General features: G+C 38.9%; 1 protein-coding gene across 8 annotated transcripts in view; it reads left to right on the plus strand.

Moving 5' to 3' along the window:
* ATMIN7 (HOPM interactor 7) overlaps positions 1–25,890 on the plus strand; it is a 98,364-nt gene that overhangs the window by 65,816 nt on the left and 6,658 nt on the right. For all 8 annotated transcript variants that reach the window (XM_088950723.1, XM_088950728.1, XM_088950726.1 and 5 more), the window contains 11 exons: positions 14–431; positions 19,259–19,498; positions 19,612–19,735; positions 19,851–19,999; positions 21,141–21,497; positions 21,759–21,925; positions 22,017–22,318; positions 22,473–22,648; positions 23,936–24,052; positions 24,351–24,487; positions 24,580–24,904. In XM_088950723.1, coding sequence (XP_088806849.1) covers positions 14–431; positions 19,259–19,498; positions 19,612–19,735; positions 19,851–19,999; positions 21,141–21,497; positions 21,759–21,925; positions 22,017–22,318; positions 22,473–22,648; positions 23,936–24,052; positions 24,351–24,487; positions 24,580–24,904 — 2,512 coding nt within the window. The remainder of the gene's footprint in view (positions 1–13; positions 432–19,258; positions 19,499–19,611; positions 19,736–19,850; positions 20,000–21,140; positions 21,498–21,758; positions 21,926–22,016; positions 22,319–22,472; positions 22,649–23,935; positions 24,053–24,350; positions 24,488–24,579; positions 24,905–25,890) is intronic.

Raw genomic sequence — 25,890 nt, forward strand, 5'->3', positions numbered from 1 at the left:
AATTTACATTCAGATTTACTTTCTTGCATGCCCCAAAGGATATGCGTAGTAAAAATGTGGAGGCCTTGCGGACTCTGCTTTCTCTTTGCGACTCAGAGACAGATTCCTTGCAAGACACGTGGAATGCTGTCTTAGAATGTGTTTCTCGGTTAGAATTTATAACATCAACTCCAGCTATTGCAGCTACTGTTATGCATGGATCAAATCAAATTTCCAGGGATGCAGTTCTTCATTCTCTCAAGGATTTGGCTGGGAAACCAGCTGAACAAGTATTTGTGAACAGTGTAAAATTGCCCAGTGATTCAGTTGTGGAGTTTTTCACAGCTCTTTGTGGTGTATCAGCTGAAGAACTTAAACAAACTCCGGCTCGTGTTTTCAGCTTGCAGAAACTTGTTGAGATCAGCTACTACAATATGGCTCGGATACGCATGGTAACTCCTTTATCGGTTAATATTTATACTTTGCATGGTTATATCTGACATTTTGGAGCCATTTACATACCTATTTATGAATGATGTCTTTATGTCAAGGATCATATCTTCCAATGATTCCAATAAAATTAGCCATGGCTTCCAAAAATACCAGGTGTGTAAACTGAGCTTGTTTTTCCACTTTACATCTAGATTTGTTGAACCATATGAACTGGAGTGACACAGCTGGACCGCATGTGTTCCTTTGAGTAAACATGACTGTGGAAAATAAAGATTTGTAGGTAGATGATGACAACAGTGTATAGAAGAAAACAACAGTAGAACAAAAAGAAATAATCAAAGAAGATGAGAGAGAAATATAGAAAGATAAATCAGAATGAGAAGAGAGGAAGAAGAAGAAGAAGAATGGAAGAAAAAGGGAGAAGGAGATGAGAAAGAGCTATTGTTAAAAATCTGTTAGTATATTCAGATTAGTACTGCAGGGATACTATTGTAGTTTCTCCCTTTCTTTTATTTGTTTATGTTGCCCTATTATAAATACCAAAAGCTGGTGCCGCCAGCCTTACTTTTTGGCTCTCAAACCTTTTTACTCTCCTCTCTCTTCTCTCTTCTTAATTCTCTTCTCCTTCTCCTTCTCTTCTGGACAATATGGTATCAGAGCGGGACTATTAGATCTGAAAGGAGATCGATCAAGCCTTTTTTCTGTCTTCTCTCTTCACCAGCTGCTGTTTGTTTTACTGAAGATCCAGAGTACAGCATCGGACTGATTCCAGAAGTACCTTCTCTGCCTCTCTTTTATTTTTTATTTTTTTCTGGTCGTGTACCAGGACAGAACCTGTAGTAGGTTCACTTAACTGATGTGAGGTGATCAGCACCTATTGTTTCCTTTTTTGTGGGATTGGTTGATCCCTGTGATGCTCTGTAGGTCGATGATGACCTGTATATGCTGTGACAGAAGCTCTATGGTGTGTGTTTGTAGGTCAGGAGATGACCTGCATGTGCTGTGACAGCAGCCCTGTGGTTGGTTTGTAGGTTGTTGATGACCTGTAAGTGCTGTAACAGCAGTAGAATTATTTCTTTAGTGATTGAAAGGCTGTGTTTGAACTGAAAGGTGGTTGTCTCTAGTTTCCTGCTGCAAAGCCATTTTTTCAACAGTAATACAGTGTGCTAAGGGGGAATTGTGTGGACTGGAGACAAATTAAATAAATATTAACTTTCTGGGGTGGTGGATTGCACTGTTTTAGGTTTTTGTGACTACTTTGGGTGTGACCTGAAACAGTTATCATGAGTGGTGAAGATTCTGCCACGTCTGGTGTTTCCTCTATGCAGAATGGGTTGAGTGGGGGTATGGATTTATCCTTCCCTATGGCTGTCATACCCCTTTATGGTCTAAATTACTTGGAATGGTCGAAAGGGATCAGGTTGTACATTACTGCAAGGGAAAATATAGGGTATATAAATGGGAGAATTAAAGAACCTAATTCTGGGAGTGCTGAATATGATAGATGGTACCAGGAAAACAGCATGGTTATGTTCTGGCTTTAAGTGTCTATGCAACCTCAGGTGAGAATAAATTTTATGTTGGATGAAACGACTTATGAGATTTGGGAACAAGCAAAGTCAACCTATTCTAAATTGTGTCACTATGCAAAGATCTATCAGTTATAGGTGGAATCATCTACTTGTAAACATGGGGAAAGGAGTCTCTCTGTGTACTATTCAGACTTAACCTCCATCTGGAAGGAGTTAGATCACTATCGGAGAGTGGAATGGAAGTGTGATGAAGATGCAAAAGCGTACAAGTCCCTTGTTTACCATCAGCGAGTATTTGCATTCCTTCATGGCTTAAACCCTATGTATGAATCCATTCGAGTCTAGATCTTAGGCAGCAAAGATCTTCCATCTATCCAGGAGGTATATGCATTAGTACAATCAGAGAAAAGTAGAAGAAATTTGATGAATAATTCTGAGGGGGATGCAGTTGTATTGGAAACGAAAGGGAATGTTGTTACAGGTGGGGGAAATCCCTTTAAGAAGGGGGACTTTAAAAAAAGGGTGGATGAGGAAGACAAACTATGGTGCACCCATTGTTAGAAGTCTTGACATACCCGTGATACATGCTGGGAACTTCATGGGAAGCCAAAATGGGCTTAGGAATTGAGTAAGAAATAAGGTTCAGATCTGAATAAGAAATCAGGACAGCAAGGTCCGAGAAAGCTCACTACAACAAACATCACTACTCAGGAGAATCAGCCCCCTACTACTATTGTGACTCAGACACACCTCTGGTTCTGACCCTAGGGAGGATGTCATTAATTCCTTCATGACCGACCATTTAGAAATCTATGGTGGGGCAATTCGTCAGATGGATGCTCCTCCTCCTTCAACTTCATTTGCGTCTATATCAGGTAATTCTGCCACAGCTTTCAATGTATCGTCCCATTCCCTTGACTCTCCTTGGATAATTGATTTTGGAGCATCAAAACATATGACTGGTAAGTCTACTTACTTTCAGACCTATCATTTTCCCTCTGAAGAGACAAGGTGAGAGTAGCTGATGGTTCACACTCTACCATAGCTGGTCAATGAACCATTTCTCTTTCCTTTGGCCTTACCCTTTCTAATGTTTTATATGTTCCAAAATTCCCTATTAATTTGTTCTTTGTTGGTAGTATCACTAATTCATTAAACTGCTCAGTGACCTTTTTTTTCCGTCTTATTGTTTGATCCAGGATTTGGCATTAGGGAAGATGATTGTTTGAGGACGTACGATGGATGGACTCTACATGCTGGAGAATATGGTTGGTCTTACAGTCACAGAGTCTAAGAGTCAGTCTAGTAAGAGTTAGGTCTATTTATGGCATAGTTGTCTTGGTCATTTATCTTTTGAGTCCTTGAAAATGGTGTTTCCAGAGTTGTTTAAGTCAGTATCAGTGTTAGAGTTTACATGTCAAACTTGTAAATTGAGTAAGCATTGTAGAACTCATTTTCCTTCAAAGAATAATAAATCTGAATTTCCTTTCCATATTGTTCATTCTGATTGTTGGGGCCATGTTACTTTACCATCTGAGAGTGTCTACAAGTTTTTTATTACCTTTATTGATGAGTATTCCAAATACACATGGGTGTATCCAATGCGAACTAGGGATGAAGTACCAAGAATTATCCAAGCTTTCCAACGGATGATCTTCACCCAATTTCAAACTGAGATCTAAGTCTATGAATACTTTCATAATGATCTCATGGAGTTCTTTGCTTCGTGTGGATCACTTCGCCGTAGCTCATGTGCTCGAACACCCCAACAAAATGCTGTTGCTGAAAGAAATAACTGACATCTTCTTGAAGTAGCTTGGGGGTTAGTGATTCATATGAATGTCCCAAAACGTTTTTGGTTTGAGGTTGTCCTTAGTGCTGCTTATCTCATTAATTGTATGCCCTCTCGTTGGTTAGAGTGCAAAGTTCCACTTCAACTCCTTTTTCCCAAGGCTCATTTTCTTTCTATTCCTCCACGTGTGTTTGGATGTTGTTGCTTTGTTCAAAACCTTTCATCCACCCATGCAAAATTGGGTCCTCATGCTATTCCTTGCATATTCTTGACGTACTCCACAACTTAGAAGGGGTACTAGTGCTTTGATCCAGTCTCTCAGGAATATTATGTTTCTATGGATGTCTCTTTCTTTGAGAATGAGCCTATCTTCCCTGTTTCTCCTCCTCCCTTTTGTGTTTTCTTTTGTCGTCACAAAGACCAACCATGTTCAAGAGTTGTGGAGCACCTAGAAGTTGTACCACTAATGCCATCAAATTCTATGGGGTTGGGCCCTACCCAACTAGGTACCTTGGTTCCCATTGATGTTTCTGACCCTATTGCTATTGATACCTCCATTGTTGATGACCTTGACTTTCCTATTGCTCACCGGAAAGGCGTTAGGTCTTGCACCACTAAACATTCCATTTCTCATTTTGTTTCTTAAGAATGTGGTAGAAGCTTTGTTGGTGCCTTAATGGGCAGATGCAATGAAGGAATAAATTAATGCTTTGTATAAAAATGGTACATGGGAATTGGTGGATCTTCTTGAGGGGAAGGAACCGGTTGGATGTAAATGGGTTTTTATAGTAAAACATAGGGCTGATGGCATAGTGGAGCGGTATAAAGCTCATTTAGTGGAAAAAGGGTTTACACAAATGTATGGAGTGGATTATGTAGAAAATTTTGCACCAATTGCTAAGATGAACTCCATTAGAGTGAGTGTCCAGGTTAAAAAAGTGTACATGGTACAATCCCTGGTTTCCGAGCTCAAGGTGATGAACAGTGAGTGTGCAGGTTAAAAAAGTCATTATATGGCCTGAAACAATCACCAAGAGCTTGGTTCAACAAGTTTTATGTATTTGTTCAACAAAGAGGCTACAAGTAGTGTCAATCTGATCACGCATTGTTTGTGAAAAGAGAGGAAAGAAAAATTGCAGCCCTGATAGTGCATGTTGATGATATAGTTATCATTGGTGATTGGAAAGATGAAATTCAAAAGTTGAAGGGATTTTTTGCTACTCAATTTGAGGTGAAAGATCTAGGTCCTTTAAGGTACTTCCTTGGGAGTGAAACCTATTGATTCTCCTATTGATCCTAATCACAAATTAGGTGGTTGTCAAGGTGAATTCATCAAGGATGTGAAACAATTTCAGAGGCTTGTAGAAAGATTGCTATATCTATCTATGACTCAGCCAAACATTGCTTATGCAGTGGGTAGACCTGGCAAAAAGTTGACTCAACCCACGAACCTGACCCAACCCAATCCAAAAAAACAGGGTTAGGGTCTCATATTTAGCTACCTGAGTGTGAGAATGACCCAACCCGACCCAACATGAAAAAAACTGGGTTGGGTTGGGTCATGGGTCGACCCACTGACCCGATTGTCATTTTTCATGTAGTTTTTCTTTATTTTTTAAATGTCATTTATTTTTTGGGATGACTCGAATTGACCCATGGCTCAACCCTAACCCAAACATTTAGGGTTAGGGTCTAGCATTTGATAACCCAACCTGAAATTCAACCCGAGCCAAAAAGCAAACCGAAGTGTCTTAACCCGAACCCGAGCCCAAGGCTGAGCCTGAACCCGAACCCGAACCCGAACCGCCCAACCCAATTGCCAGGTCTAGCAGTAGGTGCTCTTAGTCAATTCACGCATGCCCGTAAGACCGCCCACCTTGAAGCAACTGAAAGAATCCTTAGATATCTTAAGAAATTTCCAGGTGCAGGTTTATTGTTCCAAAAGCATGGGCACTTGAAAGTTGAAGTGTATACTGATGCAGATTGGGCAAGATCCCTAAATGATAGGAAGTCTACCAGCTGCTACTATATTTTTGTGGGAGGGAACCTAGTCACATGGAGAAGCAAAAAGCAGAATGTGGTGGCTAGGTCTAGTGCTGAAGCTGAACATAGGGCAATGTCTCATGGAGTGGCCGAAATTATGTGGCTAAAAAATTTGTTGAGTGAGTTGGGATTTATAGTTGATGGACCTATGACCTTATATTGTGATAACAAAGCAGCTATAAACATTGTTGCTAATCCAATGCTGCATGATAGAAATACACACATCGAAGTCGACAAACATTTTTTTAGAGAAAAGGTTGTCAAAGGGGAAGTATGTACCCCCTATGTCAGTTTTGAAGACCAACTTGTAGACATCTTCACAAAAGGGTTACATCACTTGCGGCATCATGATTTATGTGACAAGTTGGGCATGATTGACATATATGTTCCAATGTGAGGGGGAGTGTTAAAAGTCTGCTACTATATTCAAATTAGTACCGTAGGGGTACTATTGTAATTTCTCCCTTTCTTTTATTTGTTTATGTTGCCCTAATATAAATACCAAAAGCTGGCCCCACCAGCCTTACTTTTTGGCTCTCAAACCTTTTTCCTCTCCTCTCTCTTCTCTCTTCTTACTTCTCTTCTCCTTCTTTTTTGGACAATAGTTATGTCTCATCCCAACCCCTAATTAACTTTTATTTGATCTAATTAGAAATCATGGTAGAATTACAAGAGTGCCCTTAAGAGTGTGGCATCTTATAAAAAAATAAAAAGTATGCTAACAGGTCTATAAAGAGGAACCTATTAAGATAAATAAAAATGCATAAACAGGGAATAAGTTAAGGCCCATTCAGCCCAATATTGCTACACTCAATTTGAGCCTGGACATCAATCATGCCTAGCTTGTGTACATACTACTGCAACTTAGATTTGGGAACTCCCTTGGTAAGTATATCAGCTAATTGCTCTCCAGAAGCAATGAATGGTAGACAAATTTCTCTGGAAGCCACTCTCTCCCTGATGAAATGTCTATCCACCTTGATATACTTGTCCAATCATGCTAAATAGAATTATGTGCTATATCGATGGTAGTCTGATTATCATAATACAACATCAGTGGCAACCTAGCAACCATTTACTATTTCTTGCTTCTCCAAGAAACCGGAATACCTAAATGCAAAAGCAGAGGAAGTCGAATTGTCTAAAGAGCTAGAAGTTGCAACTATGTTCTTAAGGCGATTAATGGACTTCCCATACTTCTCAAATTCAGTCTTTACTGCTGCCAACTGTTCAATGGTAGTCTTCTTATCACTAGAACCCTTGTCACTATTTGGAACCATGTCTGCATTAGAGTTTCCACTCTTCCCATTCCTAGCTTTCTTATTGTTGTCGGAATTTCTGAAACGGGCTGGCAAAAGGTGTGGGCCTGCAAGTGTCATTTGTGTGCTTTTTATTCTTGAAATACTCACATATAACATCTTTCATATCCTCGACTGTCTTAGGTTTCACACCAACATTAGCAAAATGGTCTACTGGAGTTGTTCCCTGAACCTGAACCTACCTCTTGCTTTCCTAACTACTAACCGTAGCATACACTTGTGATTGAATTATATCATCATTTTCCAAGATACTTTGCCTAGTAATGCCATACTTTAGATTCAGACCTGTCAAGAACTCAAACACCCTGTTTGTATCCACTACTCTCCTATGTTTTACCATCTTTTGTACTTTCCCAAACCACTGTCTCCATCAAATTGATCTCTTACCAAAGAGATTTCAGCATATAGTAGTAAATTGCTAAAGGTTTCTCCCCCTGTCATAGATTGTTCAAATCATTCTTCAACTTATATGTCCTGACCACATTCAGTTTTGGGGAGTATTTCTCTACAACAATATCCTAAGTCTCATTTGCAAAGTCCACCACAAGTAGCGTTGACTGATGTGGGGTTGCATTGAATTTACCAGCCACTCTATGATAGTATAGTTCTCCTGCATCCACTTATCATAGGAGGGATCATTCTCCTTGATAAGTGGTAGTGCTAGACTACTTCGCAAATGAACTTTTGCATTGAATCTCCTTTGCAAATGGACTTTTAGACTCAAGGCTGAGAAGTGGTAGGTCTAAACTACTTTGCAAAATGGACTTGGAAAAGGCATTTGATCGTGTGAACTGGAACTTTTTAGATTATATCCTTAGAAGACGGAACTTTGGATCTAAATGGAGAAATTGGATGAAAGTGTGTTACCACACCCACTTTCTTGGTTCTAATAAATGGAACTTCTTGTGGGAAGTTTAAAATCTCAATAGTCTTAAGACAAGGGGATCCACTTTCCCCTTTCCTCTTCATTTGTATTATGGAAGCTCTCAGTAGAATGGTGAAAAGGGCTGCTACAGGTTTTGAAGTGGGGAATGGAAGGGTGGAAGTGTCTCTTCTGCAGTATGCTTGCTGATGACACTGTCCTATTTTGTGATGAATCCAAAGAACAACTACGCAATATAATGGATTTGCTGAGGCGATTCAAAATTGTATCAGGTCTGCAAGTAAGAATGCATAAAAGTGTGCTGTCATCCCTTCCTTTGTATTTACTCCCAATGTGTACCCGATACCTTCAGGAATGCCCAATATCCTAGAAAAGCAAATGAGGGATTTCCTTTGGAGAGGTAGGAAAGAAGAAAAGAAGTTTCATCTAGCTAACTAGAGCTAAGTCTACAGACCAAAAACCTAGGGTAGTTTAGGGGTGAGAAGAGTCAGGGATTTCAGTACTGCCCTTATAGGAAAATGGTTTTGACATTTTGGAGAAAATCAAGGGGGTTTGTGGAGAAGAGTGATCCTTGCTAAGTATGGCGACAGAAATCTTGGGTGGGACCAAGGAGCTGCTAGCCGGTCCTATGGATGCTCAGTCTAGAAAGGAGTTGCTTTTGGTGCTTTTGCAAAAGGGGTGAAGTTCAAGATTGGGGATGGGTTGAGGGTGAAGTTTTGGAAGATGAAAGTGTGGTGTGTTTTCCTCATTTTAGAAGAAACTTAAATGACTGGGAGGTGGATGCGTTGATGGAAAAAATGAATCTGCTTTACAACACTGAAGTAGAAATTGGGAGGGATGACTATAGAGTTTGGAAACGGGACAACGCAGTAAAGTTCACAACCAAATCTTTTCACGATGCTTTAACCATTAGAGAAGGGCAGTTAGTTCCTGCCAACATCATTTGGTGTAAGAATCTGCGGAAGGGAATGCTTTTGGACTCATCAGATTGTGTCCTTTGTGAAGGCCACTCAGAATCTGTGGACCACCTGCTGTTACATTGTCGTTTTTCTGCTGAGATATGGTCCAGAGTAGCTCAATTTTTTGAGGTGCAAAGCTGTTACCCAGGATCAGTAGCGGAGTTTTTAAAAGGATGGAGGGTGGGAGGTCTGCGCAAAAGAGGAAAAGTGATCTGGAACATAATCCCAGCAGTGGTGTTTTGGTGCTTATGGAAGGAGAGAAAGGCAAGAATCTTCAAAAATAAGATTAGCTTTTCAGATTCTGTTTTGCAAGTTTTGGGGAAAATACACTCCTGGCTTATGGACCATTCGTTTTTTAAGAATATAGGTTTCGGTCCCCTTTTTGTAAAGCAGGGTGGGGGGTATAGTGTTGCTAGGGAAGTTCTTTTATTAGTCCGTGTATATCATCTTGTTGCACATGTTTGTTTTTCTTATTATATTCTTACTTTACCTTCTCTAAAAAAAAGAAAAACAAGTTCCATAGTGGTCGCAGCCAAAAGAGAATCTGCAAATTCTCCTGGACCTAGTCTCGACTCTAAGCCTTGCTTAATATTTACTTCAGAGTTTTCCATTAATTCAATGATTCAAGAAATAGTCTTCAGATATAAAACAGGGATAACTGGAAGGGAGAACACCCAATACTAACCTGAATAGGACCAAGAACTGGGGTTGTGCAGAATCTTGCAACCCGGGAAAAATAAGAAACTACAGCCATTCCTTTTAGAGATTCCAGAAATCAATTCAGCTTGGATCGATTTCAATGATGATAAAAAAACTTCCCTTCACGCTCTGAGCTCTAGGTTGGAACCAACTCCAAGGCCGTTACCTTGGTTTCTTCAATTGGCTAGGGTTTTGGGTAAAATCTCCAAGAACAGTTTTGGGCACCAATATGAATGGCTATTTTCTCCAGAAATCTTCTACAACTAGGTCGCATGTATCTTCAGTTAATCACCAACTCAGTTCTCCATACACTACATATGGAATTAAAGAAAAAAGAGAAAAACGTAGTATCGCTTTGCGCCTTTGATACAAAGAAGAAAACAACAGAAGGAGATGAGAAAGATTATGTCTCATCCCAGCCCCTATTTAACTTTTATTAGATCTAATTAGAAACCACTGTAGGATTACAAGAGTGCCCTTAAGAGGGTGTCAGCTTATAAACAAATAAGAAGTATGCTAAAGGCCCATAAAGAGGACACCCATTAACATAAAAAAAAAAGGCATAAACAGGGAATAAGTTCAAGCCTATTTGGCCCAATATTGCTACATGTATCCTTGTCTACCTTAGATAGACTCTTTGAACCCTAAAGGTAGGAAGTTTCTAGAGGTTGGAAAAGGCGATGCCCCCACTACATTTGGGTTATCACTCTTGGAGCAAGTGCACAGAATTTGGAGAAACCAAAAGCCTTATACACAGATGCTTCTTGTGGACTTCCAACTCAACTCACTTCAGAGGTGTCACCTTTGATGACCTCCAAAGAAGCATAGTAAATTTCCTTCACTCTAATCAAATACAACTCATTACTCCCTGTAGGTTCAGATCAGGTGTGGATGGCGAGACGACCTTGTACTTTGATGGGAGTGCTTTCGGAAACCCAGGTGTAGCGGGTATTGGAGGTGTAATTCGAAATAGAAATGGTATCAGTTGGGTTTTTAGTGGGCCTATTGGAATTGCCTCCTCAACAAAGGCCAAAGTCATGGCAGCTCTAACTGGCATCAGGATTGCAAAAGACATGGACTTACTAAATCTTACCATTAAAGGAGACTCAACCAACACCATTAACTGGTTTTCTAATCCTGACAATGGGCCTTGGGCCTTAGCTCACTACCTGGCTGAAGTGAGAGACATTCTTGCTTCTTTAAATGCCCATGTGGTCTGGATTCCAAGGGGGCTAAACTCTGAAGCTGATAGTCTAGCTAAATCTGGTGCTCACAGGGATTATCTTTTTAGTGATAGTTCTATGCCTATGTAACTTTCTGAGTGCTTATCTGTTGTGTACATTGCCTCATGTACCTCTTCTTTTTGAATTAAGTAAACCTTTTCTCAAAAAAAAGGGGGGGGGGATGTTATCTACATTTAAAAAGGGGGGAGAACCTCTGTCAAACCTAGACTTAATCACAAGGTGTATGCAGGCCAGAGAATAGCCCTTGCTCAGTGTAGAGTGATGGTTGCAAAATGGAGACAATTCCAATTAGAGTTTGCTCTTAATCACAAGGTGTTCACCTACTATGTCCCCTCTTTAAAAACCTTCTTTGTCCTTAATCCGGTAAGTTCTCCGCCTATTGTTCTTCACCCTCACATGTTTGAATTATTGATTATGGTGCCACCAACCATATGACTAGAGCCTATTCCACTCATTGAAGTCACCTTACTGAAACCCATGATAAACACATAGGGGCCATTTGGCAAGTCTTTTTGGGAAGATCTTCTGGTAGCTCTAACAGTTAAAAGACGCATTGAGCTTTTGCATGAAGATCTGAGCAGCCCAAAGCTTTTTTCACTACCACGCATCTTTCTGTGTTTTTCCATGTGAGAAAAAAGCGAGAAAGACGTGAAAAGCTCCATTTGGAGCTTCCTGAAATCAGCCCAAAATGGGCTTCTCGTGTCTTTCGGTGCACCGACTTTTGGTAGCTAGATCTGTTATGAACCACACGGAAAAAGACCGTGGTGTGGTCTGCCTGGCTTGTAAACAACCAAAACACCACGCGGAAAGACGCGCCAAATGGGGCCATAGTTATTACTAATGCTGAAAAGCTAAGCATCATTGGTAGTAATAACTTGTTTTTGAAACGTTCCCCCACTATACCCTTTCCTTTTTAAAAACCTTCTTTGTCCTTAATCTTACTACCAACTGAACTTTTGTTGGGCACCTTGTTGACGAAGGAAATATTCTCACCTTTTCTCATAATGGTTGTTTGATCTAGAACCGACAGGCTGGGAGGGTAAAAGGGAAGGAGCGTAGGGTGGGCTGCCTATTTGCATTAGCGTTTTTGAAATCTCAATCAGAAGCATCCTTAACTTATCTTAGTTCCTCTATGTCTAGTTCTTTTTTGAGTCAAAGGAATAGTTTGGGATTTTATCATCCTCCATAGATATCTCACGTTCTTATCAGTAAGCCATTAGGAATCCTCATTAGAGAGAACCCATAGATGTTGAGATTCAGGCTCTTCATAAGAATGACACTTAGGATCTTGCGCCTACTCCTTCAGATGCTTCCATTGTTGGGAGCTGTTGGGTTTACACTTTCAAGCTAAAATCTGTTAGATCCCTTGATCGATATAAGGCTCGATTAGTTGCCTAGGGCTATAGTTAGGAGTATGACATTGATTATGAAGAAACCTTTTCCCTACTTGCCAAGAGCACTGCAGTTCATGTTCTCTTTGCATTGTCAATTATCCAATCTTGGACCATTTACCAGCTAGATGTTAAGAATTCCTTCCTTCATGGTTAGTTGAAGGAGACCATTTACATGAAGCCTCCTCCTGGTTACTACAACGATCCTTCTTTGGTGTGCCACCCAAATAAATCACTGTATGGTTTGAAACAGGCTCCCTGAGCTTGGTATGAGCAGTTTTGGGATGTTGTTGCGTTTGGATATGGCCAGAGCTTTTCTGATCAGCTCTTGTTTGTTAGGTGATTTTTTTTTATTGTTAGAGCTAGCCGAATAAGGGTAGATTAGTCATTTTATTTATGTTAAGTTATGTGCTTATGTGGCAGTCTTAATAGAGACTTCCAATCCCATACTTAAGTGGGGGCGGTTTAGTCTTTGTACTACTAATTAGAGGCTAATCCATATTAAGGGTCGTCTAATAGGGTTTAATCTATCAAGTTCGATTGTTCTCTTCATCTTCTTCTTCTTCTTCTTCTTCTCTTCTCTTGGTTCGAACTACTGTGGCTACAGAACAAACATGGAATCAAAACAGGACGTTGCTCTCTAAATCTCCTCACAGATTCGTGACCTGCTCCTTTCTGTTCGTGACCTCATTTTGTTTTTCTTCTTTTTGGGCTAAAAAATGAAGAACACAGATTCAACCTAGGTCTGAGAACACCTCAGTTCTTCTTTCTCTACGCAGAACCTAATTGTTTTTTCAAGAGAACAACTTCAAAAGTGGATGGTCGACTGAAGCTCTCCATCGAAGGTTGGTTACCTCCTTTCTTTTTTGTGTTGTTGGTATTTCTGGGTTGAAAGCCTTCAAAATCTGCGGGGACTGATCAGAACCTAGAGAACTAGGTTGTTTGTAGCCTTGGTTCTTGAAAGAACGGTCCAAGAACAGGCTGTGTTTACAGTGGCCGAATGGTGTAAGGGTATGCTTGACCCTTTTTTGTTGGTCTGTAGTTGTTTTGAAGCCCATGTTGGTCACAAGTGACCTGAATTGAATGACAGGTTACTGAAGTGACAGTAGTTGATGTTTTCTTTGGACTTGTAGTGCCCTCTGAAAAGGTCAGACAAATCTGTACCATGTGTGACAGCTATGGTTGTGTGGTGGTGCTTGTGATGCTCAATCTCTATTGAGCAACTTCAAGAGGGCTTGTATACAGTCAGTGAGTTGCTGAATTAATGTCAGTGTGATTCATGATTTTGTGAAATCAGTAGCGGTGTGAACAAGAACAAAAATTTGTGTACCTATCAACTGTGTTTGGGGACTGCTGTAGTTTCTGGAACATCAAACTCCTGACAGCAGTACTTAGTTGGCTACCGGGAATTCAGATTAGAAGTAGCATTGAAAGAGCATCATGGCAGCAACTGGAGATGGTCGTAGTGATCAGAAACCTAGTGTGGTGATTCCCTCTGACTATCTGGGTGTGTAGATGACTTCAATTAAACTTAATGGTGAGAACTAAAATCTGTTAGATCCCTTGATCGATATAAGGCTCGATTAGTTGCCTAGGGCTATAGTTAGGAGTATGACATTGATTATGAAGAAACCTTTTCCCTACTTGCCAAGAGCATTGCAGTTCATGTTCTCTTTGCATTGTCAATTATCCAATCTTGGACCATTTACCAGCTAGATGTTAAGAATTCCTTCCTTCATGGTTAGTTGAAGGAGACCATTTACATGAAGCCTCCTCCTGGTAACTACAACGATCCTTCTTTGGTGTGCCACCTAAATAAATCACTGTATGGTTTGAAACAGGCTCCCTGAGCTTGGTATGAGCAGTTTTGGGATGTTGTTGCGTTTGGATATGGCCAGAGCTTTTCTGATCAGCTCTTGTTTGTTAGGTGATTTTTTTTTTATTGTTAGAGCTAGCCGAATAAGGGTAGATTAGTCATTTTATTTATGTTAAGTTATGTGCTTATGTGGTAGTCTTAATAGAGACTTCCAATCCCATACTTAAGTGGGGGCGGTTTAGTCTTTGTACTACTAATTAGAGGCTAATCCATATTAAGGGTCGACTAATAGGGTTTAATCTATCAAGTTTGATTGTTCTCTTCATCTTCTTCTTCTTCTTCTTCTTCTCTTCTTTTGGTTCGAACTACTGTAGCTACAGAACAAACATGGAATCAAAGCAGGACGTTGCTCTCTAAATCTCCTCACAGATTCGTGACCTGCTCCTTTCTGTTCGTGACCTCATTTTTTTTCTTCTTTTTGGGCTGAAAAATGAAGAACACAGATTCAACCTAGGTCTGAGAACACCTCAGTTCTTCTTTCTCTACGCAGAACCTAATTGTTTTTTCAAGAGAACAACTTCAAAAGTGGATGGTCGACTGAAGCTCTCCATCGAAGGTTGGTTACCTCCTTTTTTTTTTGTGTTGTTGGTATTTTTGGGTTGAAAGCCTTCAAAATCTGCGGGGACTGATCAGAACCTAGAGAACTAGGTTGTTTGTAGCCTTGGTTCTTGAAAGAACGGTCCAAGAACAGGCTGTGTTTACAGTGGCCGAATGGTGTAAGGGTATGCTTGACCCTTTTTTGTTGGTCTGTAGTTGTTTTGAAGCCCATGTTGGTCACAAGTGACCTGAATTGAATGACAGGTTACTGAAGTGACAGTAGTTGATGTTTTCTTTGGACTTGTAGTGCCCTCTGAAAAGGTCAGACAAATCTGTACCATGTGTGACAGCTATGGTTGTGTGGTGGTGCTTGTGATGCTCAATCTCTATTGAGCAACTTCAAGAGGGCTTGTATACAGTCAGTGAGTTGCTGAATTAATGTCAGTGTGATTCATGATTTTGTGAAATCAGTAGCGGTGTGAACAAGAACAAAAGTTTGTGTACCTATCAATTGTGTTTGGGGACTGCTGTAGTGTCTGGAACATCAAACTCCTAACAGCAGTACTTAGTTGGCTACCGGGAATTCAGATTAGAAGTAGCATTGTAAGAGCATCATGGCAGCAACTGGAGATGGTCGTAGTGATCAAAAACCTAGTGTGGTGATTCCCTCTGACTATCTGGGTGTGTAGATGACTTCAATTAAACTTAATGGTGAGAACTAAGTACCATGGGCCAAGTCAATGGAAGTTTTTCTCAAGGCAAAGAGGAAAGTGAAGCATGTGAAGGAAGATAAACCACCTGCTGACTCTTCAGGGTTTGATGACTGGAAACAAGAAGATGCCCAAATCATGACATGGTTATGGAAAAGTATGGAACCCAAAATAAGTGCCAACTTTATGTTCTTAGATACAACTAAGGACATATGGGAACATGCCAAGAAGCTTTATTCTGGGCAGGATAATACTACAAGGGTATATCAGCTCTCTCAGGAGTATTTCGATCTGCAGCAAGGGAATAAAACCCTAGAAGAGTACTATGCTAGTATGAAGAACCTCAGAAATGAACTCAATGTCTATCATCCCCTCACTCCAGATGTTAAGGTTCAGCAACAATAGAGGGAACAACTAGATGTCACTAAGTTCTTAGTGGGGTTGAAATCAGAATATGAACCAGTTAGGGCCCAAATATTAGGGGGCTCTACTCTTCTTTGGGGCCTACAGAGAATCCCACACAGTCTGATAGATCAGCATTTGTGATAGCCAGAGGAGGTGGATGTGGTACTAAAGGGGGAGGACATGCCTCCTGAGGAGGTCGTGGTGGTTCCGTATTTGGCCATGGTGGTGGTCGTGACTTAGGGGGAGGCTGTGGTAAAGGAAAAAGTAACTCTACAAGGAAGTGTACCCATTGTGGCAGGGACAGACATTCGGTGAATTTTTGTTATGATCTCCATGGCCCTCCTACATGGGCCAATCATGCAGTAGCTGGTGGGGTTGATGTCAGTGATAACCAACAGGCATATCTAACTCCTTCCACATCTACATCTGTTTCCGGGAAGGAGATGGTGAGTGTACCGCATGATGAGTATGAGTGGTTCCTCCAGACTACTTCACAACATACTACTACCACCCTTGCCCACTCAGGTATAGCTTATCTGTCATCCAAACCCTCTCCTTGGATTATTGACTCTGGAGCCTCTGATCACATGACCGGGACTCCAAGTGTGTTCTCTTCTCTCTCTGAAACTTCTACATCTCAAACTGTTACCCTTGCCAATGGTTCCTCCTCTCCCATCTGTGGTGTTGGCAATGTTGACATGGCTTCTCTTTCTTTATCATCTGTTCTATATGTCCCTAAGTTTCCATTCAATCTTATGTGTGTTAGTAAATTAACCAAGACTCTTAACTGCTCTGTTACTTTTTTCCCTTCCTCTTGTGTTTTTCAAGATCTCAGGACGGGGAAGAAGATTGGTGGGGGGCATGAAGCTGGTGGATTGTATTACCTTGACGGTAGTGGATCATCAGTTGCACTTCAGACTTCACTCACTTCTCTACAGTGGCATTGTCGACTGGGACATCCTTCTCTCAAGGCACTCAAGATACTAGTTCCGTCTTTGAGTCATTTGTCAGTGTTACAGTGTGAGTCGTGTTAGTTTGGGAAACATCGTCGTGTTTCCTTCAGTCCTAGAGTTGAAAGTCGTATGTTGAGTCCTTTTGCTTTGCTTCATTCAGATATTTGGGGCCCGATCAAAATAGAGTCTTATAATGGTTACAAGTATTTTGTCACTTTTATTGATGATTGTTCAAGAATGACATGGATTTATTTAATGAAAGAAAGGAGTGAATTATTTTCCATTTTTCAAAAGTTTCATGCTGAAATACGTACACAATTTGGTGTTCCAATCAAAGTTCTTCGTTCAGATAACGGTCGTGAATACTTTCTTACTTCCTTTCAACAGTATTTAGAACAACATGGCATCATTCATTAAACTTCATGTGCATCCACTCCTCAACAAAATGGGGTGGCTGAACGAAAGAACAGTCATCTCCTTGAAACTGCTCGGTCTATTTTTCATCATATGAGTGTTCCTAAACGATTTCGGAGTGATGCTGTACTTATTGCATGTTTCCTTATTAATCGGGTGCCCTCCTTCATTCTTCATGGTCGGTCTCCCCTTTCTATTTTATTCCCCACCTTGTCTCCCTTTCCATTAACACCCCGTATCTTTGGCTATGTGTGCTTTGTTCACAATCTGAGTCCTAGAATAGACAAGCTGGATGCACGCTCTATTAAGTGTGTCTTTCTTGGCTACTCTCAGACTCAAAAAGGGCACAAGTGTTACAATCCTCAACCGATAGTGCCGAATTATAACAAACACCATAGTGCCCTAAAAGAACTCAAAGGCAGGCCGAATTATAACAAACACCATAGTGCCCTAAACATTCCTCAACCCAATCCAAAATCTTGGCCCTGATGTAATATAGGTCTTGTGTTGGATCCTGGTTTTATCTTCATTAACGTTGCCCTTGCATAGCATCATTCTCCCCTAGCTACACTAAATGTTACTTTAAATGGTTTGAACAGTGGGGAAGGGGTGGAAATTGTGCTGTTGGGAAGAAAATCTAAATCCGGTTGAAGCTAACTTCAGTGATACTGGTGATGGCTGGAATGGGGAGAGGAAATGAGAGTTGTGAGGATGGTGAATCACTGAACCTTGTGAGAACGACACATGTAGCTGATATGGAATTGGTAGAGAGTCCAATCATGATATAGCAGAAAAGGAGGTAAAAATGTGATATTGACTATGATAGAGCAGCTAGTGGGTTGAAAAGGGAGGGGCAATAATCTTTGGGTAGAGCAGGGGAGGGCTAGGTAGTAAAAGTGGGGATGAAGGTAGTTGGAATGTGTTCAATTGAACAAGCAGCTCATATTATGAGCCAATTCTTTAGCTTTCCTTGTTGAATGTCTTAGGGGCCAAGAACATTCTTTCCTTTATGAGATCCATTTGACTACTATTTAACAGTCTCCTTCAATAATCAATTCTGTCCCTTAGAGGAGGAAAATTGTTTTGCCTTTAATGGAAATTGCTTCTCGTGCTTGTGTTAAGTAACTTAGCAATATGGTTCCTGTACAACCTGTAAATACATTGCCAACTCCAGAATGCCCTGGGTTACCAAGGCAACATGCCAACATCCAAGTTTTAAAATGCCAGTTTCAGTGAGAACATTGACCACTTCAAAGTAATAAATATTATCAGAAATTGTGTAGATTTGTTGTAATAGTATCCATTGTTGATATTCTTGTTATGACTATTATTTTAGAATGTTTTATTTAATATAAAAGTTATAATTTACATATCCAGTACTTATATTGTCTCATCTTTTAATAAAATTTAAGATATTAAAACATTGACTATATGTTTTTAAATTGTGTAGAATTGCCAATATTTTATAAAGGAAACTGAGAATGAAAAGTCTTCTTTAGTGATAAACTTGAAAAGTAATAGTTTAAAAAGAAAGGAATCTTATTAAAACATAATGATTTGGATAATATCTATGTTTATGTAGATTGAAAACCTTACATTGATATAATTAACAAAATAAACTTGTTGAAAACATTATAAATGATTTTGAAGCACTAAGGAATATGCCGAGATATAAACCAATAATATTTCGTTTTAGCATGCATGGAATAGAAGTATTTTGTGAAAATATTAGAAAATATTTTAGACAATTTTAACCATGGCATTATCTATCAGGATTAGGTTTGATTCAGTCCACCTCAGGTGGTATCTGTTCAATCATTACCTGTTTTGTTCTATCAGTTCAACCAGCAAACAATGACCACTCCCTCAATTTAGAGTCCATGATAGCTCCTTCGGATTCATCATTAGTCAATACCCAATTTTCCACCTCACCATCATGTCATTTACACCAAATACTTGAAAGTGCAGGTCTGGTTTGCTGTGATTTTTTCTTCTTTTGTGTCAAGAGAGGTGTCTTATTAACAGTAATTAGTCTCATCTCTTTGCATTTATATTGTTACATCTTTCAGGTATGGGCTAGAATATGGTATGTCCTTGCAAATCATTTCATTTCAGCTGGGAGTCACCATGATGAGAAAATTGCAATGTATGCCATTGATTCACTGAGGCAGCTTAGTATGAAGTATTTGGAACGTGCAGAGCTCACCAATTTCACATTCCAAAATGACATTTTAAAACCTTTTGTTGTTCTTATGCGTAATAGTCGAAGTGAATCCTTACGGGGCTTAATTGTCGACTGCATTGTTCAAGTATGAATACTTCCCCAGCTTTGAAGCTTAATCATTGTATCAGCTGGCTTTAGCTCCTTTGCATTGCAACAGACAATGTCAGTTGAAATTGGTTGCTGTTATGTTTACTGCAGATGATAAAATCAAAGGTTGGAAATATTAAATCAGGCTGGCGTAGTGTATTTATGATCTTCACTGCCGCTGCTGATGATGAGTTGGAATCCATTGTTGAAAGTGCATTTGAGAATGTGGAACAGGGTATGGTCCTTTTATTATTCTAGTCCTCACAGCTACCAGTAGACATTGAAATTAGGTACTTCCTTTGGTCATGTCCACATGTTGTGCACTATTCTGATTGAAGTGGTATATGCAGTTATCTTGGAACATTTTGATCAGGTGGTTGGAGACTGCTTCATGGATTGTGTTAACTGTCTTATTGGATTTGCCAATAATAAAAGTTCACACCGCATAAGTTTGAAGGCTATTGCACTCCTGCGTATATGTGAAGATCGTCTTGCAGAGGTTTGTTTTAATACTTAAATATAATTTATCTATTATTAAGAAAATGAATTATATTTATCCATCCTATGCAATGCAATGTTTACAATGTATAGCATACATTACCTATTTACCTTGTGTTTTAGTCACTGTCATTCTTTTCATTAGTAAAATTTTTTGATTATTCATAGAAAATTTGCAACTATCCATCTCTCATATTGCTTGGTCATCTACAAATGTTCTCATCTGCTCTTAGTCTTTGTGTTGTATCAATAAAATTTTTTGCTTTCTTATAAAAAAATATTGTGGATGAGTTCTATCATTTCCTATGGGTAATAAATATCATGGGGTGTGCTACCTTCGTTTCTGAGAAACTCCAATACAAACTACAAAGTTTCATGAAACATGCATTAATTCCCAATTCATGTTTTAATTTTGTGGGTTGACTGATTATGGATCTGGATTTTAATAATGGGCTAGAGACATAGGTTTGGATATAGGTAATGGGCATGCGTTTATAGGTGATATGGGTAAAGGTTTGTGGGTAATGAACATGGGTTTGGATATGGGTATGGGCTATGAATCCAAATTGGATTTAGTCTTGGTTATGGGCTTGGACTTTGGTACATGCTTGAGTTGCTTTCTTCTATCAGTTGTAAACTTTCAGCCCACTACAAATGAACTATGTACAGTCCCTTCTTTCATATGTTACTCACTAGATTACCACATGAGGAAGACTAGAGCTTCAGCATCCGCAGAGTACATATTGTTCATATGGATCCTATGATCTGGTAAATTATTGCCTGCCAGTCTTTCCGGGAAGCGTGTTCAAAGGACCAAATGGAGTCTGCTGTTCCCGTCCTTTCTGATTTACTGAGGGATTGCCCTTTTTTCCATTCCTGTTTACATCTGGTGTAATTCTAATTTACTTTTCCTCTTCTTTTGTGATAGTTGATGATTGATTCTTCTTTGTACTATCTATAGAAACATTTACTGCTGATAAGAAAAAAGTTCTAGTCTAATACAATATCTTGAACTTCCATGTTTCATAAATCTACTATCTTCCTAACATGCTTCTAGAAGTGCTCAGTATTGTACCTTTTATCTGGGTTAGCATTCGTTTTTTACTTGTAAGTTCTTCTGACCGTCATATTCTTTTTTTCAGGGCCTTATACCTGGTGGTGCTTTGAAACCAATCGATGCCAATGTCGATACAATGTTTGATGTGACTGAGCATTACTGGTTTCCAATGCTGGCTGGTTTATCTGACCTGACATCAGATCCCAGAGTGGAGGTCAGAAACTGTGCACTGGAAGTGCTATTTGATTTGTTGAATGAGAGAGGTCACAAGTTTTCATCAGCATTTTGGGAGAGCATTTTCCACCGCGTCCTGTTTCCCATTTTTGATCATGTCCGATATGCTGGAAGGGATGGTTTGTCTTCTTCTGGCGATGAATGGCTTCGGGAAACCAGCATTCACTCACTGCAGTTACTATGCAACCTTTTTAACACTTTCTATAAGGTTTCTACAAATTTTATCCTTCATTTTGATAATAAGTTGTAAATCTATAGTTGCTTTCTTTTTTCCTTTTTTTTTTTTTGTTATTTTTGGAGGGGGGTTCATATATAAAACTACAAGTCTATACATGAAATAGACAAAGAAAAGATTCTGTAAACAATATAATTTTTGAGAACATATTTTTTGTACTTGATTCTTTTTACTATTTTGTACAAGGAATAGCTTGAAATCTTTAGTTATTTATTGGAAGTTCATTATGTACAGGAGGTCTGTTTTATGCTGCCACCACTTTTAGGTTTACTTTTGGATTGTGCAAAAAAGACAGATCAATCCGTGGTTTCTCTCTCTCTGGGTGCTTTAGTTCATCTCATAGAAGTCGGAGGCCACCAGTTCAGTGCTGATGACTGGGATACCTTACTAAACAGTATTAGGTAAATATCACATCTTTTCCGTGTTGCTTTGTTTCTGTTTATTTTTTATTGTCTATATTTACTTAAATTATCTATATGTTTTGACTGTCAGAGATGCTTCATACGCAACCCAACCCCTCGAGTTGCTTAATTCTTTGGGCTTTGAAAACTCAAAGGGCTATTTGAAGGTTATTAAAGATTCAGAGGTCCACACCAGTGGAAGTCCTTCCCAGATGCCTGCTGAGAGTGGGGAAGTTGGGACCCATTTGTTTGATCCCAATGAGAATGCAAAAATGTTTGGTCATACATCCATAAATATTGGTAATGACAGTCCTGGGAAGAAACACAGTGCGTCAATCTTGCAGGAGCATAATCAAGAAATGGGTTCATTTGCAAACTTGGAGGAATCTGAAGGTTTGCAATTACATTGCCAATGTTTTAGTAAATTTAGATATGGGAAAATTAGTGTGTTTCTACCCTAGCAGTCAGGAAAATGCATGCTGCGAGACTCTAATTGATTCGTGCATCTGAAAATAACAATAATTTTTAACAAAGACTACTCTTGTAGGTTCACCATCACCATCCCTACAAGGTCAAAAATCTGCTGAAGCTGCAGGCTTTCAACGGAGTCAAACATTGGGTCAAAAGATTATGGGAAATATGATGGACAACCTCTTGCTACGAAGTTTTACCACTAAATCTTGGACCCGTCCTTCAGATTCATTAATACCTTCTCCTGTTAAGGTGAGGTGGTAATTAATATCTTAACTTTTTGCTTGTATGTTAATGCTGATAATATAGTTGTCAAGGTTTCACTTAGGTGACTAGCTGAGTGGCTCACCTGATCACCTTGACTTAAATCCAAAAGGCACCTGTCTAGGCAACTAGGCACCCACCTAGATGATACAGATCCCTCCATTTGGGCAAAAATCATAAGGGACTTTGGCTGCATAAGAAGAAAAAAGTATTTTGATACATCCTATTATACATTATATATAACTTGTGCTTTTCTATGGGGGGTTTGTTATTGAGCTTTAAAAGATCCTAAGGTTTTGAGATGATAAGAAGAAAAAAATGGTTCTTATTTTTTTCCCTACAGCTGTTCTATTTCTCTCTCATGCATTAAATAAAACAGAACCTCTTCCCCTTTTTATTTTCTGACATATGTCATTCACTATCTATTCTACCTTTTATCTTTTTTGTAACCATGTGTTTCAATTAGATTGTGACTTCTTTTTTGTAGTTGTGTCTTTCTGTTCCTTTTTTTTTTCTGAATCATAGTGACTTGGAGAATCATATTCAAAATAATAAGCAAATCATTAAATTTTAGAATAACAACTTGTTCTTTTAGAAAAAGATTTTCAAAACAAAATGATGATTTTATTAAATATGGGAAAGTTTCAATGAAATTCTAAAATTCTGAATTTTAGATATGCAACTTATGAATGTGGTTGAAAATTTCACTGTTATATTAGCAATGTATCAAATATCTGTGGGTGAAAAAGATTATTAGAATATTTCATATTGCCCCCTGGTGAAATAGGGAAATTTTGCAAAATCTTACCAATATTTCCAACCATTCTACTTACAAGAAAATCCAATATGAACTGTTCATTCAGATAAATCTTTAGATTGGCTGATAAAATTGAAGTGGGGTACCTGGACCATGGTGCTTGCAATATATTTTCATGCATTAAAATGCATTTCTATGTTGGCTTTTTGCCAGTCAAGTCTTCATCATTGCCCCCTTCCAGTAGCACTATCAAATGGTGCGGTTTCCTTTTCTTTTTACCTCAACACTTAAAAAAATCAGGTTATAGATGCTGATTATAAGAAGTGAATATCTGATTAATGTTCATGTTTCCATAAAGTTTTGAAGCTATAGTTGCCAAGGTTCTTCATTCCTTGGTCCACAAAATATTGAGCTTCTGGCTGTTATAGATATAGATCCAGTGAACCTTTTTCTTTTTGTATTATATTTGTGGATACATGATGCTTCACTTCTTCTCCCTTGTTTGCACACTGTTGCAGGTTCCTGATGTTGCTGAATCTGATTCTAGAGTTGAAAAAGAAAGTCCACTATTGGGAACTGTTAGGGGAAAATGCATCACTCAACTTCTATTACTTGGTGCCATTGATAGTATTCAGGTATAAGTCTAACTGATTTTGTATTCCATTTAATTTTAAACATCTCATTTCTTCTAGTAATCCAAGTTTTGTTAGCTTTGTTTAAAATGAGATACCAGATATTTATTGTCTGATAAAAAAATAAACTTGATAGCTTTAATTTGCATTCAGAGGACAAGTTGGTAATAGGAAGAAAATGTCTCAAGTTCTGCTGTTCTAATACATTGTTTAAAATTGTGGACTTTAGAATCAGAAAATTCTGGGGAGGTAGGTTTTCATTTTGAATGGTTCTTCATTAATACATCTTTATCAATTACAGAAGAAATACTGGAGCAAGTTAAAAGCCCTGCAAAAAGTTACCATAATGGACATTTTGCTGTCTGTTTTGGAGTTTTCTGCTTCGTATAATTCATATTCAAACCTTAGAATGCGTATGCATCATATGCCGGCTGAGAGGTAGGTGATTTTGGAAATTTTTCATTTTTCCTATCTCTGCTGCTTATTCCTTGAGAGCATGATTTATTTTAACCTTAACTCTTGCTGGACAGGCCACCTTTGAATCTTCTTCGGCAAGAGTTAGCAGGAACTTGCATATATTTGGATATCTTACAGAAGACGACTTCGAGAATTAATATCAACAGTGAGGATATGCAGGGTAGTGTTGGTTCCCATGTTGATGTGACGTCAGTCAACGATCCACACTATCCTGAAAATCCTAATTCAGAACAGCTTGAGTGCATAGCAGAAGAGAAACTAATTTCTTTCTGTGGACAGATACTGAAGGAGGCATCTGACCTCCAGTCTGTCACAGGAGAAACTGCTAATGTAGATATTCATCGTGTTCTGGAGTTGCGTTCTCCAATTATTGTTAAGGTATGGAGTATGTGTTGGAATGATCTACTTTTTTTCGTTGCAGTTGAATATGAAGTTGTTGATTCGTAATATATTTATGTATTGTTTTTTTTTTTTTTGGAAAAAGGTAATGTAATTTATTCCACACAGAAAAAGATGCTTAATACAACAAAACCCAGACCACTAAGACTGCCTGGGAACAACTCAAATTATGTATTGTGTGTTGTGAATGATTGCTTATAAAATGATATTTGTTGTTTGTGTTTTTGTGAATAGTCCAGCTCCTGCATGCTGCTTTTTGATAATAACTGAACAAATTGCTTCCATTCTTTCACAAACATTTCTGGTGAAACAAATTTGGGATGGACACTTGCTGCCAAAAATTATGGCTTTCTCTTGGGAGGTTTTTTATGGAAAAATCAACACTTGTAATATTCTTCAGAAAAAGGCCTAAGTAGTGTGCGCAATCCAAGGCCTTACGGTGTAGGAGTCTAGTGATGAAAGAGAAGCAATTTTAGTTTTCCAGTCTAGTTGGCTATGGAAGTCCCATATATGCAGAATTTCTAGTAGTATTACATAGGTTGAGACTTGAGAGTAGTTACTAAAGTGCAGAAACATTGTGGTGGAAGGGCACTTGAAGGTAGTAGTTAGCTGGTTAAAGAACAAAAAAAATGGGCTGTGGAAATTTAAGTACACTATAAAGGAATTGTAGTGCTTGACTAGGGAATTGCATGTGAATCTCAATTGGGTGTGTAGAGCATCCATTGGTTTGGTTGACACTTCGGAAAAACAAGGGACAAGTAGGGAACATTTCTTTTAGGATCAAATGTAATGAGATCAGCTTGAATGAAGATTATAGGAAGAAGAGGAGAGAACAAAGAGGAAGGAGAAGAGATTTCAGGAGAATAGGGTGTGTTACTATTTGCACCCAAGAAAATTTTCATTTTACTTAATAAAGAGAAATTACTATGCCCTTGAATGGGCATCCAAATGTAAATAAATAGAAA

Source organism: Nelumbo lutea, chromosome 6, assembly GCF_056320005.1.
Source record: "Nelumbo lutea isolate HS-2025 chromosome 6, American lotus-T2T, whole genome shotgun sequence".
NCBI lineage: Eukaryota > Viridiplantae > Streptophyta > Magnoliopsida > Proteales > Nelumbonaceae > Nelumbo > Nelumbo lutea.